Genomic DNA, 21,443 nt, shown 5'->3' with positions numbered 1-21,443 from the left:
TACAGGAAACATAGGGAAACTCATATATAGAGACAATGACTGAAAAAGAGGCTAATTCTAAAGAAATCATTTTACCATTTAATTTTTATTGCTGAAAATGGTTGTTTCAGTAATAAAAAGACAAAGAAATACCCTGCTGAGCATGAATCTCATATCAGCCCTATGAATCAGTAACTGTAATTTCATCCCTTGTGAATGTTTACTTTGTACTCTGGTCTGTTAACAGGAATGAAGGAGTGTGATGGAGTCAGTGTTGAATGTGTGATTTTTGCCAAAAAAGTGTGTTTAAACTGTTGCACACCGAGCCAAGATGAGAGCAAACACGACTTTTCACGGCAGACAGGGAGGCTACCTACTCTAAGCCATGTTGTAACTGGACCGGCATTGAATTAGTGAACATTGGTGTTATGTTTACTGGTGTCGAAATGGCCAACATCAACTGTATCATCTATAAGGGTTTAAAAATATATAATGGAAGGACATCATAATGGAACAGGGTCCATTATGATGTCCATTTGCAACAAACAGTGAACATGAAGACAATGCACCCGGATGAATTTATACTTACAATAAATCAATACTATATTTAAAATAGCTTGATCAGATTTAAATTTCAGATCGATAAAGTGGAGATAGCTTCCCAGAAAACCTTTTGACTGTATGTCACCTAAAGCCTGTACATAGATCAGTTCTTATCAGTATCAGACTCCTGAGAAAAATAATTAGACAGTCACTAGTTTAACTCTCCTTTGCTTAAGTGGCTACAAACAAACAGACAAAAACCAAAAACTAAAGAAAATGTCATTAGAATAAAAGAGCAAGGACGGTCTCACAGGCTAATGATGTGAAAATCATTGGGGAAGCAAAGAAAAGCTGACAGATTTCTTTGGTTCCAGTTGTGAATATGCTGACATACACGCACGGACCATATGTCTTAAGATTTTACCAATGAACTCTCGAGAGTGCATTTGAGACCCTTTTTCATGGCACCTGATCTCGAACTGATGGATGGTGCAATTTTCAGCGTGCACACAACATTAAAATCATTAAGGCCGACTTTTGAGCAGTCAAAATGCAGAAATAGCAAATGCCGCTTACGCAACGCATTTCAAACTCTATTTAGGTGCCAAAGCACTCCATATTGCGTAACAAAGTACATGCACATCATGCATGATTTAATTTGGGAAGAGTCTTGATTACAAGCCACTGCCTGGCATATTTAACACTGCCTACATGAACTGGAACAATTCTTTAATTATTAATGGAAAATAGATGTTTTACACTTATCTGCACATGTTTGCCTCTTTCATATACCCAAATATGTTTCACCAACCTTAATGCATGGCAGTCTTACTAACACTGTGCAAGAATTTAACAATGTCAGTTAAACATAACTATTATCCATTACCAGCCTTGTTGCTAATAGTGGCCTATTATCAAATCAAATGATTTTACCAGTGTTAATGGCAGCTGTTTATCTGTTGTGATGATTTAATTGTCCACTGACTGAACTGACTGAAAAACACGGTTATAAAAATGAAGATGTCTTTGTTTCACGAGTTTATGGCGGAAAATCATCACAACAAAAAAACCACAGATAATCAGAGATCGGCTGACTTAGTGTGCCTGCTTACAATAAATGATATGTTTATTAATGCTGTTGGGTTTATGGATAGCTAAATGACTTGATGCAAGGCTCACGTCTGCACTGAGCCTTACAAACAAACTCTTTTCAATAAACTTGGTGCAGACTGTAAGTCTTAAATTTGTCACTGAAAGTAGGTCTTGAACAGAGCAAGACTTCAAAGGCACCATTGTTGTCATTGCCAGAAGCTAGCCACCAACAGCCTCTACATAGTGACTCAGCAGCAGCTGCAAAGGCTGCTGCTTTTTGTAGTTCACAGACGCTCTGCAGAATCATGCACTCTTGAAAATAGCCACAGAATAAGCTAAGGGAGAAGACTATTTTTAACAGCGCTAGTGCAGATCGCTTAGCAAAAACATCAACAAAAATGAATGCATTTTGGGGCCATCATCTTCAATTTACTGCATCGAGTCATACAAGCAGACGCCTCTGGCTTGGCCCAGGAGAAATCTCGTAGCTTAATTATAACCTACGCTGGTACCTTAATCAAGTCAACATGCTAGCATAACAGAGCATGCTGGAAAGGACTTGGAAAAGAAAAGCCAAGTCTTTCTTCTGTGAAGGCTAGTCTGTCTTGCACATTTTCCAAGATTCTTGGTTTCTGTGCCAAATCTTTGAACCCACAGGGATGTAACACACAGCTGGGCAGACGCATGTGTACACTGCACTGAGCACACAATAACAGGAGAAACACTAAAATAGAAGGACTCGCGGCATCTAGTCATCTAGTCTCTACAGAGAACACAGCAGAGAAATGAAAGTCATTCTACAGTGGCAGCAAATCTTTTATAGGTAACTGTGAGAAAGATGCTATTTTAACTGCTAAATAACTCTTAATTAAGTCAAACTCATTTGGCTGTGAACAAAAAGATGTTTGGAGCTACAGATATATAAAACAAGAAGCAAAGACAGTGCAGACAAGCTTTATATAAGAGCATGTTGGACAACAATGCTGATGTTTGAGGTCACGCTGTTAAACAAGACCTCAAACTGTCACCTCATTTCAACACACCATTACAGCGACACAGTGTTTCATATACAGTCACATTTGTGATTATTAACCAAGAACAGATTACTGACAAAAACATCTAACACAAAAACAATGATTGACAGGAGAATGATGATAACAATGATAACTGCAGAGATGTCGGCGATGGTGATGATGATAATTATCACGGTGGTAAGTAAAGACGGGATGAAGGAAAATGGACAGCCAACATTTAATTACTGATGTATTAGAACAAATCTAACAACACTAACATGCAAAAGCTGAATTACAAACATACAAAAAATTGACTGTCTATCTGTAATACTTAAATATGCACAGTCTACATACTTGAAGGCTAATCGTTGATGACACCCTCGGCTCAGTGTGACAGACAGCAGCCCGAGTTAGGGCTAACATTACAGAGCGCAAAAAAAATGAACAATGGACTAGAAGGCTATCGTGCGCTACCACCTGTTCCCTGAAAGAGGAGCGCGTCACACTCGGCTGGCCGCTCATTGCTCGGCCTGCCTGTGAAATGATTAAGCACTGACCTTACAGATAAATTGCGCAGTATTTTATACCTGCACAGTTGGTGTGGAGCACCCACAATTTTATTTTACATGTACAATGACAATAAAGACTGTCCTATTCTATTCTATTCTAATTTAACATACAGAATCTGCTGATTGCTTTTCATCAACAACAGGCGCTTGAGTGAAAACTTTTCCATATTCAAGCAAGTGATGGCACAAAAATAACACTCTTTCTGTGATCTGGATGGTTTGTTCAGCTTCCGTTTATACAGGCAGCTCTGGGGTTGAACGACTGCCAGCAATCATGTAAAAAAGGTTCTGACAAGAGAGGGATTATTACCGATGGTGGCTGATGTAATGATCCTCTCTAAAATCCCTCCAATCAAAAACAGAAGAGACTGCACTCAAGGCAGAACCTACTTCAAGTTTTTTAAGTAGCATCAGACCAGTGACCAGTGTGCAGGTTGCATAATCGATTACACATTTATCCATTTTAGCCAAACCGCACAAAAAGCCGGTTGATTTGTACGAGCATGATGCAACGATAAAAGTTTAAATATTTTATGCAGCATTTTAATTTAAACCATCAGATAAACATAATTTTAAGGAATTTTGAGTGATTGCAAATTTGAATGATTAGTATTTAGTATTTATTTATTTATTGTCATTGTCAAGAACAATGAAATTGCGTTTGGGGCTTCCATACAACCCAAAAAAAAAAAAGAAAAAAAAAAAAGAAGAAAATAATAAATACCCCTTAAAACCCAAGTGTACATATTTAACCCAGTGTGACTCCAATGCAATAAGACAATCCTTAGCAATAATGTTCGTAGAAATTCAGACAAAGACCTGAGAAACATGACAAAATACAACAATGCAACCCATTCAATATTATTGTACTGTGAGATATGATATCAGATATGATAGTTATCTATTTAAGAAAGAGGGGGGGGGGGGGGGGCAGGAGGGGGAAGAGAATAAAGATATGATGCACCAATGCAGACCAGTTCATTGCTATTAAGAAGTTGGATATGGTTATTGTCCGTGAGAGGGGGGCCAGTCTGGATGTTCTGGCCTGTATAGACCTGTACCTTCTCCCTGAGGGCAGCAGATGGAAAAGGTGGCACGCAGGGTGATGTTGGTCCCGCAGGATACTGTGCACCCTCCTCAGACAGCGAGTGGGGAAGATATTACTGATCTCTGGCAGACTTGTTCCAATAATTCTGCCAGCTTCTTTCACCACCCGCTGTTTTGAATTAAGTTTACAGAGTAAAAGTGTAAAAAGGAGAAAAGATAACAACGTACAATAACTGTACTTTACACACACACAATAGTAAAGCCTACATCATGAACACACACACACACACACACACACACACAAAGGAAATCCTCCAAGTAAGCTGAAATGTGATTTTGCCTTCGGTGTCTGCTTATGAAAACAGTTCCCAGGGCCCAAACAAAGAGCTGATAATGCCTCTCAGCAGACAGCACTGCGCTGGAACTGAATCGGAGAAAATACCTTTCACTGGTCTCCTTTACTCAGCCAGACTCGAGGCTCACATAGACTGAAAAATGCATTTTAGAATTATGCTTTTACATTTTCCACATTGTTTTTTATTAAAAATGTATAATGTAAACTAAGAAAGATATTTATAAAAAAGTGGCAAACCCAATCCATTATAATTGTACTGCACACACACAATGCTGAAGCTCATAATAATTAAAACAAACCGATCCTGCTAGCAAAAATGTTATTTTGACATTCCTGTCTTCACATGAAAACAGATCCCAAGGCCCAAAGAGGGGACCTAATAATGCCTGTCAGCAAACAGCACTCTTGTTGACGTCTGGAACAGAATCAGAGAAAATACCTTTCACTTGTCTCCTTTATTCAACGAGACACTGTGCTCACATATAAACAGAAAGAGGGAATAATGCAATGACTCGGTGCTCCAGAAAAATAGGATTCGGGATGTAAGAAGTGACAGACGTAAGCATGTCTGCGAGGGCATTTTCAGGAGCCGAAAATAATAATTAATGCGTTCCTGTCTCCATCTGCTTTAATCCAAGTCGACGAGGATGAGTATGCATATTTTTGAGTGGAAGAGACTCAGCAAACAGTCCACACTAAAGGAAAGTAACATGAGTCTTTATACAAAAAAACTAATAAAAATCTACAATTATCCCACAAAGATATGTGGTCCTGCTGTACTGGTCAGAGCTGATTTTACAGGGAAATTTTATAGGAACAGATTACTGGAATACGGTTACTTAAACAATATGAATCAGCCAAATAGCAACACAAAGATGTGTTTGTAAATACACACACAGCATAGACATTAATCCATGCAAGCACATATGTCTATTTAAACCAAGAAACTTGAGATACCAGTGAAGGAGTGCTATAACAGCACAATTTCCTGTGTTTGCCAGATTCGTTTTTGCTAAAAAAGAAAGTAATTTAATGGCAGTATTATTCGGGGGGGGAAAGAGGACAGAAGAAAGGGTCTTTTTAGCATTAATGTTAACTACACCCCCACACATGGTTCTGTTTTCAGCTCAGCCCGTTGCGTGACTGGCGCTTTTCAGTTGGCAGGAGCCGTGTATGTTGAGAGCAGTCATACAATCAGTGCTGACGTTTAGTTTATCAGGGAAGCTTTTAGGATGGGAAAGATTTAATTGTTTTTATCAGCAGAGTTCTATTAGATCAGTGTCTCTGCCAAAACTAAAGAAGCTCCCCTGACAGAAAAAACCCAAATCTCAGAGCTATAGAGGGTACATTTATTATAAACACACAGTTTATGCACTGCAGACACTTGTTGAAGTCAGCTTACACCAAGCAGCGGAAGATTAAAGAACAGACTTAAATCAACAAAGTACGGCCTATAAACAGAAACCAGATACAAATGTTACAGTTACCGACGAGAGTCAAATAAAGGAAATAAATGAAACTTAACATTAAGTTTCATAGTTAGAGAGACTGTTCTGATTTGACCAAAAATGAACATGAGACCTGACTGGGGTCATGCCTGCACTTAAAATACCATCAAATATTAATGTGACCTTTGTTTTTGTTTTCTTTTTCCTGAGGGAATACTTGTTTTTAAGACAACAGCAAGGTGGGCATAAAAAAGAGATGGGTTCACCATAGAGAAGGAGGTTATGATGATGTATTTGAATATTTAACTTGAAATCTGGACACGCTCATTCACTTTTAAAGTCTTGATTTTCTTTAAAGACTGGAAGGTATCAGTCAGCAGCCTCTTCTATTTTGTCTCATTACACTCTCAGACGTTACGTTCTGGATTAACAAACACTGTCTGCTGGGCGAGGTTAAGTTCCCTATAAAGCTCGTAGGAAGCTGCTTTCAAATAACTAATTTTGTCTGAAGGGTTTGGTCAAATGCTTACTGTTTGGCTTCTAAGTGGGTGCAGTAATCCTGAAAGGGCCAAAACAAAATGATTTAGCCTGGAGAAGCTGAAAGAAGGCCGTGCTGAACCGAGCCATCTGCTCTGATAAATATATAAATAATCAGCTGCAGCTCATCAGAGCAGATTTGGGCTCAGCGCAATATGGCCTCAATGTGGCCTCCTGTCAAATTATGAACTCTGCATTGCACATTTTAAGCTCCTGACACTGGCAGACTGTTAGTATAAGAAACTGTAGGCAAAGTCAGGGAAATGTATTTAATAATGAAAGTTTTACAACTCTGTGTTTCTGTAACCAATAACTTTTGCAGAGGAAGGCAGCCAAGTTCTCGGTTTTTTAACAACAATAAGACCATTTTTTTTTAATTTCTCTCAAATCTAATCTTTAAAAAGCAGAATACAGAATATTGAACTGGATAGAATGCAATGTTTGCTTTGGTGCTGAATTTAATAAATATTATGCTAATAATCACATATGGAAGGAAGGAAGTCAATAGCAAACAGACAGTTCCTATAATATTACTGCAGCTATTATAATTCTGTTTTATACTATTTGAATATATCTGCTCCAAAAAATGGGCAAAATCTAATCCTAACACAATATTAATAAGTAATAATGTCTGGCTTTCAAAAAACAAACAACAAAAATCAACTAGTCTTTTTTTAAATAAGATGCTGTGTAGGTTCGTGATACTCTGGTGGAAAATTGCCTTGGTAACCCCCACCAAAAAAAGGGTACACAAAATCACTACCAGATGTACATTCATGGGCCAGACTATGGCACCTTCACATCACAACCCACGAGCAAGATGCAGGTAATAGCAGGCAAGTGGAAAAGATTACACAAACTCGAGTGCAGCCATTGGCAGAACAGCCGACTATATCATAACTGTGATGTGTATACGTGCTATCAGACACGATTATCGAGAGAAATAATGACGTTAATAATAACACTGTAGACTTGAGTTAAATAGTCGTCAGTGTCACATCATTCGCTGTCTCTTGACCAGCTTCTACCACGCTCAGCAGAGCCAAATAATGCTAGGAGAGGCTAGTGAGTAGGCAAGGTCGGCCACTGGCTGCTTCCCAGGAGCTCGTTGTGCTCGGCCTCCAGGCCTGGTGAGTGCAAAAGTACCCAGTGTTTGGCTTTTGATAGGTTCTAACCATTGATCTGCAACTGGCTTCCAGCTCTAATGAATAATGAATGCCCATATTGTCATCCCACACAGATCGCATTTCACATGGAAACAGACTACACTGGTAATTAGACAGGACTTTGCTGGCCTGCAGCTTTCTATGCTGAACTTGCCAGGGATTGTGGTGTGGAGAGAGAGAGAGGTACTGCTGAGGTAAAATTTCAAGGGCATTTTATAAGTTTCGAACAGCATCTTCCATATTTTTCAATTCAGATATGAAGTTTACATGCCGAACTATTTCTTTAACAGAAACTGTTAAGAGGAGAAGCCTGACAGAAGTCAGGACATGGGTCTCCTGTGTGGTGTTGGGTCTGGAGGAACAATAAGACGTCGGTCGCCATGCTCTATTTGACCCAGAAACTGAAAGAGGAAAGCTGTTAGACTGGTGACATCAGTGTTGATACAGACTACGGAAACTTGGAAAGCTGTCATGTTGCTGATGAACAAAGTGAAGTGAACAGTGATGGGTGAAGACCATGAGCAAAATGTGTGATCTCACAATCACAGACTACAACTGAAGAACAGAACCTTTATTCCAAGCATTTTAGTTCCCAGTGCAGGATAATGAGTACGTATTTTACAGCCTCGTGTCACCAGATAAGAGCTAGAAAGTGTATCTGACATTAAAGTAGCTGTATGAGCAGCAATGGTTACACCTCTTAATTGTGTAAAAGAAACTTTCCTTTCAACAAAGCAGCAATATTTTTGTATTACACACCTAACACAATGTACAAATGTATATTAATCAGACCTTATTTTGCACTTCTGCTATCAGACCAACAAATATCCAAAAATTCCTATTGCTGAATTCTATTAATTTCCTTTTTCAATATTTATTTAAATACTTTTACAAAGCTTTGTTTGAGTTTTAGTCACAAGATAAAAACAACTTTACATTCCACAAAAAATAAGACTGCTCTGTAGTAGGCAGCCTGAACGTGGGCAGGTACCTGTACCAATCCAACTAGAAGGATAACTAGCAGAGCTAGTTCTTATACTCCATACCATTTCTGCTTTATCTGCAGAATCACAAGTTCTAATGAGAGGAACCAAAGTCCTTCCTCCTCAGGGGGCTCTACAAGATGCTGAGTTCCTAACTTCACTTTTCAAAATAAATAAGTAAACAAATAAAATTTTGCCATAATGTTGATTTTAAAAAAAATGGAAAATGCTTAAAATGAAACAGGCTACTGTGGAAGATTTAGCAGCTGCCTGAGATTTGTCCAAATTAAAGGAGAAGTGTCTATAAGATGCTCCTGAAAGGGTCTTATTTAGTCAGCATCATCATCAATACCAATTTATCAAAATATAGGACATGAAGGATGAAAATGGCTAATAATCAATGCTGTTACTTTTTTGCTGGTGTTGTTATTTACTTCCTCTGTTCTGCCATGAAAACCAAAAATGTTAATTCTAAAAAAACCAAAACAAATTTTGAACGTTTGATCTGAAATAAGATTTAAAAATCTAAAAAGAAACTTTCAGATTTGATCAGTATTTTCCACAGAATTAGCCACTTGCTAAATAAATGAGAAAATAAACAGGTGAATTCTTACAAAACAAACAAAAAAAGAAACAAACAAAACAGCCTTAAAATGTTTAACCATAAACAAATAGATGTTAAACCATCGACGTATATCTAGCGTATCCTTTAGAAGGCTATCACAAGAAACATGTTCATCTCTGAATGCTAATTAAAAATGACAATCAAATGCAAATAACACACATGTCAATATATCAAACTTGCAATCAGGTGTCGTGCTTTACCAAATGATTTGATAGTATTTTAGCTACACGCTGAGAAAAACTGCAATATAACAAATGGCTGATAGCCTGCGCTAAAAAGCTGCGAATGGAGGTGTTATCAAACAAGTGTGAGTTCAAGACTCGCTAATGCCTAATTTCCTGCACAAGGTTTTCACCCAGGCATTTAATACATAATCCTATTACCATCCAATATCATGAGTTTTTGGCTACCCTCTAAACACGGTCTTTTTCACTGGCCAGTGTGTTAGTGGGATAATGTCACTATCAATAAAATTAAGCCCGGACAAAGCACCCATCAAGTCGGAGGGTTTAGACACTTTCTCTTTCTACAGTTACTGGAAGTTGGTTTAACCCCAGACTCTGTGTACAAGAGGAACTGAGTCACTTCTGATTCAAGGATGTGTCTGTGTAGTCTTCAGTGTGACTGCATCAGGGCAGAAAGCCCTGTTCTCATGAAAATCATAACAGTGGTAAGTTCACACCGAAGCGAACTAACAGACAGAAGCTGTTTCCACAAATGAAGTGACAAATAAAAACGAATTCATGTACATTTCTATGAAACGGCTCATGACTTTGTCATTAAGGCCCTTTTTAAGGAAAAAGGTTAGCAATAGTGGCTTACACTTAAGGAAAGCAAGCTTATGACTGGAAGCTGACTGGTTAAGTTGGCTTATACACGGCCTGTAATAATAACAACCCCCAACTACATGAGCGACGCTGTTCAATGGCCCACAAAAAAGGCATCGCCTGGATGTGACTGGTTATAACAGTTGTCAGATATTGTTAAAATATAGCACATATTTGTAACAATGAACACATTATATAGAGAAACTGACTAATGCCTCGGGGCTTCCTATTTCTCTCTGACCAGTCATCAGGATGAGCAAGCGTAAGCTATACCAGAAGCAAACCAATCAAGATAAAGATCTTGATTGCACCCAGAATGGATCATGGATACATTAACACAATAGTATCACAAAAAGAGACAACATGTGTGTGAAATACTGACATTTGCTTTCAGGTTAATGCAGTTATTCAGTTAGATTAAGTGAAAATCACAAAAAAAGACTTAGAATTTGCAAATCTAACCATCAAAAGAATCCCAGATACACTCCTTGTAGCGTTCTTAATCTGAAATAAACATTAACGTGTGCCGATTCGATTTTTATTTGCAACTTGAACTCAATTGGAATATTATTTCTAAATGCTGTTCCTCAAAGCTACCTGAATGTTGGACACGATATTGATCCGTGCCACTTATGTAACACAAGGTACTTAGTGGATCATGTTGTGTGAGTCAGCAAAAAAAGAAAAGTGTTCTCTTACCTGCCCCAGGTAAGTCAGCTGCAATCACTATTAACAACACCGTTACCACCAGAAGCGCAGCACGTTGGCTGTGGGTGTGCATGAGAGCTTTGGGCATCACCACCAAACACACAGTGGAGACTAAACCTGCCATGGTACGGTGGGTGTCGAGTCAAGGCATGTCATCCGGTTAAGGAGAGAAGATTCACTCCAAAAAGACAATCGCAGGTTAGGTTTTTGCGAGCGCCTTAGTTTGCTCTTCTTCACTTTAAGGCCCCTTATTCCATCACATGTCTTTGTAGTGGAGAAAAACTGTTGAAAAGAAGCAACAGTGAGACATTTAAGAACAGCCTGCTTGAGTATCACTGTGTTAACTTAAGAATCCCCCAGTAAGCTGAAGAACAAGTGAAAACTACTTAAATCATTTCAAACCCGCAATTTTAGGGTAACATTAATAACAGATATCATTGGATGATTGGAGCAACACATTTTCTTTTATCCATGCCCTGGATCGTTGATAAAAAGTGAGTATTTCCCTTATTTATCCTGCAGTTTTCACACTCATGGCCAAATTGGTCGTGAAAACAGCGACTATTATCCCATCAAATAAACAAAACAAAGCAACTTACTCCATATAAGGGGAACAAATCTGTAAGGAGGTCAAAAAAGCAAAAGACGATCCAGCACAGACCTCATCCCTCGGATGTATGGCTGGCTTTAAGACGCTCTCACAGCGGGTCTTATCATGATACAGTAGTCTCTTGTCCTACATCCCGTCCCGTTACTTGCAAGCTTAATGGTCATGTGGCTTTTCATTTAGCTAGACAAAGCAGGTTCCATCCCTCGTTTGAGTCTGACAGGAAAACGCTAAACGCTGCCTAGCCAAAATAATTTGATGATATATCCCAAAGCTTGCGCTCAGTGCATACATAAAGCGATTTTTCCTTCTCAATTCGCCCCCTGCCATTCCTGTAAGCCAGCTCATAGCTGCGCACACAGACTTACCAAGAAAGGGAGCTCCAACTCTATCAGTTCCTTTGTGAGCGTGAGGAGAGGATATCCTTGGATGAAATGCTGTGTGGAGCTCTGTCATTAACGTCCTCGTGCCCACCTGCGTGCCTTTGAAGTTTTTGCAGTGTATACGTGGTGTGCACGAACTGGCGACTGGCTTTCATCTGACACTCTTTTGGTAACAGTTACCTTCTCTCGTCCCGAGGATTGGGATAGCCCCGCCCTCTGACAGATCTGATTAGTTTCTAATTTGCTAAGGCGTATTCCCATTGGTTCAGCCTCTTTTCTGTCACGGTGGCCTTTTAAACATTAGGTTGGTCTTCGTCAGGAGGCGTCTGCGGCTTCCACGGCAACCTCACGCATTGATGCACTCACCCCAAGGTATAGCTATTATATTTTTATTGGCTGTATAGAGTTGACCTTCTTCCGCTACTGAGTTCAAACGAAAAATATTCTATTACCCTAATATGTAATTATATGCAGATCAGTTAACATTACATTTACAAGCCTGAGTCTTATCTTTATGGTGGTGAGACTTTGAAGGATCAAACAATTAATTCGTTTGTTTCTGTTGCTATTTAACACATTTCTGAAAACAAGTTAATGCTCTATGTAAAGATAAAATAAATATCCTTCTGGCAAAGACGGGGCCCAGTGGTGCAGCGTGTAAACGTTGCCCATTGCAGAGTTTTGTGGTTGCAAATAAATGGAGGTGATTAGCATACCTGATCACGTCAGCGCAAGTTTCTAAGTGAACATCATGGCGAACACCGCCACCTGGTGATGGTGTTGTGTGTAGCCAGTGCTGCCGATGTTAAAGCAGTTTCTTTTTACTTATTTCTCTCTGACTCTTGCTGTGGTCAGTGGATGAAAATGTCGTGAAAAACCTAACGTGACGTAGTAGCATTATGGTGTTTTAATCTCCATAAAATGTATGCGTGTAGCTAATGAGCAAAATAAAGTAGTTTAAATGGTTAAAAGGTGAGACTTCATTGTTTTCAGAGAATACTAAGACCTACATTATACTACCACATTGATATAACAGCTGTAGCTTGTGTGCAGATTCAAAAATGTGTAAATTTATGATGACCTTACACATTATATGGTATAAAATGGGCTCTGCCTGAACCATTTACAACTGTGAAATAAAATAAGGCAATAAATAAAAAATCTCTTTTATATGTTTTTTACAGACTGGAAGTTGGTTTCTAATTTTGTATATAGTGCATGACATGAAATGTTTCTTTCAAACTTGTGCATAAAATGTTGGTTTAATTGTAATACACAATAAGCCATGCCCAGACATTTTAATTAATTAATTCTAGATCACACACTGCAGTCAAACTGCACTTAATTCTGAGGTTTTGCAAGAGACAGTATGCTGGGTGCAAAGAATGAGCCTAACTCATGCACACACATATACCCCACAGTAGACAACAGGAGACCGATGCTGTGACTTAACAGTTTAATGTAAATCCAAGACAAAGTGTGATTACATTTCTACACATATACAATATGCATATGTGAGCATACAAATTCTCATTAATAACTCGATTCACCTCGGAGACCGAAAAAATGATCAAAAGTAACAGTGAATAACAAGCTATAACATAGTTCACCACAACGGGAGCCCCTTGTCACCCTACAGTTAGTAAAGAGGACAATTAAAATAACTATATTCTTCTATTTGACGAAGCTGTTTGTCTGTTAAAATCCTCCTGTAAAATTTACAATGCTATCATTAGTTTTTTCGAAGCCTAATATAAATTCACTCCATTTTTCTACAACGAAAATGATTAAGAGAAGCACACGACATCATAATGGTAACACAAGCGCTTAGTAGCAAGTACTCAACTTGTTAGGAGGTTTAATTAATCCTTTTTCTTATTGTCATTATTATATTTATTTAAACATTCTATAAAGCCAGTAAAATATCCATTCTCATAACATACTTAATATTAGGCTAAGGAACAGGGTATACATTGAACGCTACGTCAACAGATTGAAATAATGAGACATCACACCCCAATAAACCAAAGTAAATAAGAAAAGACAATAAACAGAGAAGTATACTAGGAAATACTGCAGCACACATTAGCTTCATCGACAAAGAATGAGATTTTACACCATTGATAAACCATACAGCAATGGACACAAAAGGGGGTCAGGGTTTGACGCGCTCTTAGGTCTTTAGAAAATGTTAACAAACTGAATTATCGCCTTCTTTGTGCGAGTAGTTATTTAAAACTACTATAACTTGATTATTATAATTTGATTATACCGAGGATCCCAAAAGGGACTGTGATCCTAAGATTAAGACAAACAAGGAAATCCATCTTTGAATGTAGTAGCTTTGGTCTACCAAGTATTCCGGTAAAATAACCCAAATGTTTAAAGTTCTTCAATGTGGACCCCAACATCTCATAAGATTGCAGATTGGGGTAATCGGCTGGTGCAGATCAAATGAATTTTAACTCAGTACGTAAAGAAATCACTTTTTTAAGTTTCAATAACTTGACGCCAGTGTCAGTGACGGCATCAAACCTTGACCACCTTACCCTGAATTCCCCCAAAGAATAGCCAGCAAAAGGAGCAGATCCCCATAACAAATATATATTAAAAACCAAAAAATAAAACAAAACAACAACAAAAACATACAAAAGGGCTTCAAGAATGCTCGTGTAACTAGATTATGAATTTCCTGGTGACAGAATAGTTCATCAGCACGTGATTTATCCACCTAACACCTGTCCTTAAACTCCTTTGTACTTTGGGAAGCAGCTGTGACTTTGCCAAATGACGTACAAGCGTGTGATTTGACGTTGCAGGTTGCTTGTTCGCTTACTAAGCTTCGAGCCAGCTTGGAGGAGTTTGTTCGAAGAAGACTAATGTAGCACTGCGTGCGCCGCGCTCGCAGGAATGTTTCTCAGTGTTTCCAAAGCTCCGGGACGACGAGTATGTGAGATGACACCGTGGGCAAAAGTGGAAGTTTGAGTGTATCTCAGGAGAATGCCAGGCTTCATAAAGAGAGAGAGAAAGATGCTGCCTTATGTTTTCTCTAATTTAAACGTCACCTTAAAGCTTTGGAGGTATTATTGGTTATTTGGAAGGCAGTACTTAAGAATAAAGTTGTTGCTGGGAAGGCTACACTCACCACAGCAACAGAAAACATTTTTATACTCTACTTAAGCACATTTTGGTAATTGTAAGGTCACTCGATCTACATTAATGCTCATATTCTTATTCCCCTCTTTTTTCATAGAAAACACAAAACATTGGTTAAGTGAAACTGAACGATAGACAAATGTTTCGTACACATCAAGTTATTTTTCACCGTGTTTGTTTGATTTGAGAAAATAGCGATTATTCAATATCCCCAACTCGCGATACCGGTAACTTTACATAATTAGTCTCATGTGGGAGCTCGCTGGAGAACAAATGTTTAGTTATTGCATCATGCATGGCCACAAATGGTGTCGAAATGAAACTAATGGTCACCCACGGAGAAAGATCTAAAGCCATTCCTGCCATTGCCTTTCACTCACAGGTCACATATTACATTCATTTTGTGCAGGTGACCACGCTTTTAAAGGTATACTTGGTATATTTTTGATTATTTCCATAATAATTAACGGGCCATTCTCCTCAATGGCAACCTTTAAAATTAATTTTCTTACACTGCTAATAAAGCTACAACATCAACAACAGAAAAATTGATCATTTTAGACAATTATTGATTTAATCTAAACAGGGGCCAAATATGAGGAAAAATCAAAGTGAAACATTAAAAAAACAAAAGCTTTCAAACACATTGCAGCTCTTCTAATGGTTAAATGTCCAGAAACAAATAGCTGTGCTGTTTGCAAGAAGTATGCCAAATCCTCCCCGTGCATTCGTACGTTGTACACACATATACATTTCATGGTGGTGAAACAACATGTCCTCAAAAGCACTTGTAAAGCATTTAAAGATGAGACCAGAAGTTATTGCCTGTCTGCAATGCTGTGGAGGATTGCTTGTACTGTGCTGTGCTGTACATGATCGATCTGTAAAAGTCTTTGGTGGGACAAGCAAAAGAGTCAGAGTGTGTCAACATTAGCCCCATCCTGAAAAGAGTGGGGGAGTGGGGTCTGGACAGCAGTGTAGCGTGGGTAATGCCAAATTCCCTCAAAACAGTGGAATGTTTCAGTAGTTTGTGTCATAACAGAGGAGCTAAAAGACTTCCATGGAAAATCACTTCCCTTATGTGTGTGTGTGTGCGCTAAGGCCCCAATGACCCAGAGGAAATTAAGTAGGTAAAATAATATCAAATAAAAAGACAACGAACGACGTAACCAGCAACATACTATGTAATCACATCTTTAAGCGCCTGGACCCGAGGCTTGCATGCTGGAGCTGATGGGGAGGGGAGAGCTTTGAGGAAAGTACCGGGATAAAAGACCACTCTGGGGCCCATCGGGGGACCGCTGGATTTCAAACCTGGGTGTGGCATCCTCAAGACGAGCACGTATCGATAAGGGCCCCCAGTGGATCATCGTCAACTCAACACTTATCATCTTCAGCAGTGTTGCAACACTTTACACAGGTGCAACCACCTCAACAAAATACTAAATATCACTGTACATCAACCCCCAGGTTATAAAACAGAAATGAGCCTGACATATAATAAAAACACACACGCGCACGCACACGCTCTGATAAAACATCAACAAGAATTATTGCAACAATCTCTAAAAATAAACACATGTACTACAGCCATGTCAAAAAGTTCAAGATGATGTTGAAAAAAAATCACTTCAAATGCAAGTACTATGGCATACCATGAAGGAGAGGGGAAGGCTTTCACTAAATCACCAGCAGTTCTGATGCGCCCACGTTCGAGAGGACAAAGGAGATTCATTATTATTAGCTACAAGAAATTGAAATCTATTAAATCAAGCAGCAAACACACAAAGCGACAGCCCTATTGGTTCTCTAAGTGTTCGGGTATCCTGTCTGGCTGGCATGGCGGTGTCTGTGGTGAACCTGGTTCGAAGACAAATGGACAGCGATGACAAACCATCCACAATGTGCCCTTCCAGGTGTATGCTGTGACATTTCCCTTCTGTTCCCTTCAAAACATCCGTGAATCAACTTCCAATTATCTTTGCTGCAGAAACAAACAACAAGAGGAACAAATGAAAAGAACAAAAGAAGGATTAATGTCCGAATGTTACGCCATTCGGACATGTTGTTACGGCTTGGGCTCAGTGTTTACTATCAACCTGCTCTTTGCCAACTTGCTCCTATTTTAGTCCCATTTAAAATCGAGAGTTTCGCCCCGCCCTCCACGGTCCCCTGCTAAACTGACCCTATGCTTTCAACCAGCCCCTTAACTCATGCCTACACTGTACCTCTCTCAACAACCCTCAACACGCTGTCTCTTTGCTGCAGCCAGGCCATCTAAAGCCTTACAGAATCACCCTCGTGGCAACAATCACTTTCCGTCAGGCCCTTCGCTCGGACTAGCTCTTAACCTGCCTCTGCTGAGTCTCAAACATTATACTGTAACTCATTCCTTGTACACGAAAACTCAGCCGATATCGTTGCTCTGCGATCACGACACGCGTTTCCCTCGCGTGGTTCAAAAGAAACAAAATCCTAACTAAAGCCACATTTTGGGTGCCACCGTGATAGAGGTTTACAGCTACAGCTATACTGTACATTTTCACATTTACATTAATATCCACAGCAAACGTAGCAAGAATTTATCTACGACTTTGGTAAGTACCCCAGGCAAGTTATCTCATGCACACATAATAAAAAAGCTCGGCGTGATAAAACCTCTGACATTAATCTTCGTCATCTACGGTACGCTGTCATTAAGGACAAGAAACAGCAAGGGCTGAGCCTACACCTGGAAGAGAGCTACAACCGCCCCGATTAGGATGTCAAATCAGGGAAACGTGTGTCTCTAAGTATAGCTATAGTCTCTTGTGGCTTTCAGGATCCAAGCCAAGTAAACTGTGTCATTATATCTGTAAGGCACTACGAGGAAACAATGGTCAAAACCTAAAGACTGAAGAGGGTTTTGAGGAGGTGGACTACACACGCATGGCTGACAGTAGCACACACAGACAATCACGTTGCACATGCCTATGTTATTATAACCACTTTGTGCAATCACATTTAAAAAAAAAAGGAACAAATTCATCTATTGGTATCCGGGGAAAACAAAAAACGTATTAAAAAAATGGTGCAGACTGCTACATTCTAAGAACGGGGCCCAGCTAAGACACCTAAAATTGAAGTATTATCATAAAGGTGAAACAGAAAGGAAAAATATCTATAAATACACTAAAAAGTTTGTTGTCTTCTCTTGGTTATATTTCCAGAAGCCTCCTCTGCTGGAGGAGGTGGCGTGGGAGGAGTTGCCTTTCTATTCTCCCCACACCACGAGTGATTTGGAAATACTGAGACAGTTCAAGGCCATCAATATTTTTTTTCTTTGAAGAGCAGCAGGTTTCCGTATTCCACCTTTTCCCAGATTTCTCGGGATTTCTCCAGTCAGTAACCCCTGTTCGACAGTCACTTCCCAAATGTAAGGGGGAAATAAAAAAGCAAAAAAAACAAACCAGAAAACATCCGCTGCCTCAAAAGGCCTTCTCCACGCTTCCCTGTAAAACGAATGAGACTTATTAAAGTAAAGAATAGGCAAATGAAAGCAGAAACTGGCCCTTTCAAGGAAAAAAAAAGAAAACAAAATTTCTTGAACTGAATCCCTCGAAAATTCAACTCCAAACTTTTCCTTCTAGAAAGGCTGTGAATCATATTTTTTTCTTTTGCTCTCTGTCGTTATGTCTTCAAGTTATACATGACAGTTTCAGGAGGATTGCAAGTTCCTCTGTCTCTGTTTGCGTCTGAGGTCGAGGGGAAGATGTTGGGGATGTTGACGGGGCTCTTGTTGGGCTGAGGCTGAGGAAAGGAGCAGCAGCGCTGGGTCAGGCTCTCCAGTGTCAGTCAGTGTCTTCTCTAGAGGTAAGGGTACTGGTTCACCTTGGTGGGGCTCAGGGGGTATCCAGTGTAGACAGTGGAGGCGGGCGAGGCGCTGATGTAGGCCTGGTGAGCGAACTGGGCCTGGTACTGGCTGTGGTGCAGGGTGGGCGAGGGCAGCACACGGTGGCCCATGCTAACTGGAACCTGGTGGACGATGCTTGGTGGATAGCTTCCGTGCTGGACCGCGTGGCGTGCCGAGCTCTGTGACGCCACCAGGTGAGCCACAGTGCTGGTAGAACCCAGAGCAGCAGGAGCTGCGTAGGTGTAGAGATGGGGCTGGCTAGGGAGGTGCGTAGCAGCCAGATGTGGGTGAACGTTGCCTGTGTGAGAGGGGCTATTGTGATGGAAGGAGTACGGGGCTTGAGCGGCAATGTTAGGAGTGATGTAGGCCTGCTGGCGCCGATGTCCTCCGTTACGCTCGGCTACCATGTGCTGCTGGGCCTGAATGAGGGGATGACAGAGATTAAGTAGTGTCAGTGGGTGGATTTTCCCCTTTCTTTAGCCAAGCTAATCAGATATGAACCATATATGACCTTATAAGGTGCGAGTGATATTATTGTTATAGTAAATATAACAAGTTCCCAATAGTTGAACCCTCTCACTGTACCTGGCTGAGATTGAGAGGCTGCTGCTGGAGGGGGTGTGGCCCTGAGCGCTGCTGTCGGTAGGACCCGCCTCCAGTTACACCCCCGGCTATGTGATTATTGCCAGGCACCACTCCATTGGTGGATTTGAACTTGTAAGCTGAATTCTGATGGTTCATTGCATCTGCACAGGAAAGGATACAGATTTGCTGAATTGGAAAGGAGCAGCTATAAACACATAACAGATGATCTATCCAATGATTGAGGCCATGTTTTGCAAGAAATCTGTCATTTACCTGGCATCAGACGCTCACACTCATTCAGGACCTCACTGTTCTGGGTTTTGAGAGGGGGGATGATGATGGTGCGAGGGTTTCCATTGTTGTAGTTGTCCAGGATGGTGGTCTTTGTGTCATAGCTGTTGTTGTTAGGGGGTCTCGACTCAACCGTATAGGGACTGTTGTTGCTGGAGCAATAGGACTCTGGTGAATCATGGACCGTCACACAGCTGATGACATTCTTTCTCTGCTTAGAAGATGAGCTGGGAAAAATAGAAGCGAAGCAGAAAGAACACAGTTACTGGTAATGTTTTATCGATGCTGGTAATATATTTGAAGCTAATAACTGTTACTACATTCTAATGTTAATTGGATTTATTGACAAATAAATGTAAATGCCTTACTCCGAAGTTGGTTTGCAGGGTAAATTGAATTCCCTTCTGACTTCTTCACTTTTACTTAGTTTTAGTGTATAGCATATCACAAAATACATCAAAGAGATTAGCATTTGTTAACATGATAGAAAATTGGCTTCGAAATGCCAGGAAACACATCTCCATCCAGCTAACTTAAAGCAGATGTGTTCCATGTTTTTTGCTGTCTTTATCCTGGATGATCTAAGACTACAGCCCTTTGTGATGTGATTATTAGGGAAATTCATATTGCACGAGAAGCTCAGTAAAGATTCACAGTAACAACAAACGCTAACCTGTAAGTGTGCTAAACAGCACTGACCTATTGTTTTGTTTGTGGTCGTCTTCCTCGTCTGTGTCGCTGCTGATGGTGATGATGCTGACAGCAGGGCTGGGTGTGTCGGGGATGACGATCGTCTGTCTGGGGACGTTGTGCTGGTGCTGATGGTCTCGAGTGGTGCTGGAAGCCTGCTCTGTTTCACTAGCCCCCCACCCTCCACCCCCACACCCTTGCGTGGGCGGACAGTTAGAGGTCGAGCCATTCTGTAGCACAGCGCAACGCGGGGGCGTATTCTCCTTCACCCGCTTTGAGCGCTGTGGAGACAGCACCACTTGAGAGGATGAGACCTCGTTGGTTGACATGTTCCTTAAGGAAAGACAGAGATGAGAGAGTGAGTGGCTATAGAGGGCAAAACAAGCAGATGCTGGAGATGTGACCTTTGGTAACAATCGTTAGCTTCCAGTATGAAGATTTATAAAGATCTATGATGACCTGAGACTTTAGGTACCTGCCAGACATCTGGTGCTGTTTGTTCTTTTTGGAAGAGGAGTTGTTATTGGTTGAGGGCTTCCTCATAACATGTGCCACTCCCACATTGAGTGTCTGGTTGGATGGGAGGGTGACGTGGCCAGCCAGCAAGGCTGGCTGCTGCATGATGGGATTATAATGGCTGCCATGTGGGTGGGAATTCCTGTAATTTAAAATACAATTTTATGTTACCACAACGTTAAAAACAATAAGGAATCTTCAGGTGAAGCATCCTAGCAATGTACGAAATACTAAAGCAAACAAACGAACACATCAATCAGTCAAATCTGACATTTCCAGGGGATAAGAAAGACTGGATAAGTACTTCCTAATTAAGCCAGCAGGTGGCAGCAGTAAACTTTTCTAGAGGAGGAGGAAAGGGGATAAATGAGAGAGAGAGAGCAAGGAGGGAGGGCAGAGGAGCTGACACCAGCAGCTGTGGAGCGATAGCT

The 21,443-nt window shown here is 40.3% G+C and overlaps 2 protein-coding genes across 5 annotated transcripts in view; both read right to left on the bottom strand.

Annotated features, from left to right (window-relative positions):
• Positions 1–12,944, bottom strand: part of LOC309711974 (UPF0606 protein KIAA1549) — a 37,079-nt gene extending 24,135 nt beyond the window's left edge. The window contains exons 1-2 of the mRNA XM_082542562.1: positions 11,868–12,944; positions 10,884–11,174 (exon numbers count right to left, since the gene is read on the bottom strand). Coding sequence (XP_082398688.1) covers positions 10,884–11,016 — 133 coding nt within the window. The 5' untranslated portion in view covers positions 11,017–11,174; positions 11,868–12,944. The remainder of the gene's footprint in view (positions 1–10,883; positions 11,175–11,867) is intronic.
• A 380-nt stretch (positions 12,945–13,324) lies between these two features.
• Positions 13,325–21,443, bottom strand: part of hipk2 (homeodomain interacting protein kinase 2) — a 91,829-nt gene continuing 83,710 nt past the window's right edge. For all 4 annotated transcript variants that reach the window (XM_082542566.1, XM_082542567.1, XM_082542564.1 and 1 more), the window contains exons 11-15: positions 20,972–21,154; positions 20,506–20,829; positions 19,789–20,033; positions 19,516–19,676; positions 13,325–19,349 (exon numbers count right to left, since the gene is read on the bottom strand). In XM_082542566.1, the coding sequence (XP_082398692.1) occupies positions 18,885–19,349; positions 19,516–19,676; positions 19,789–20,033; positions 20,506–20,829; positions 20,972–21,154 (1,378 nt within the window). In that variant the 3' untranslated portion in view covers positions 13,325–18,884. The remainder of the gene's footprint in view (positions 19,350–19,515; positions 19,677–19,788; positions 20,034–20,505; positions 20,830–20,971; positions 21,155–21,443) is intronic.

Source organism: Aulonocara stuartgranti (assembly GCF_965226115.1).
Source record: "Aulonocara stuartgranti genome assembly, chromosome: 7".
Taxonomy (NCBI): Eukaryota; Metazoa; Chordata; class Actinopteri; order Cichliformes; family Cichlidae; genus Aulonocara; species Aulonocara stuartgranti.
This window is presented reverse-complemented; position numbering and strand designations above follow the sequence as displayed.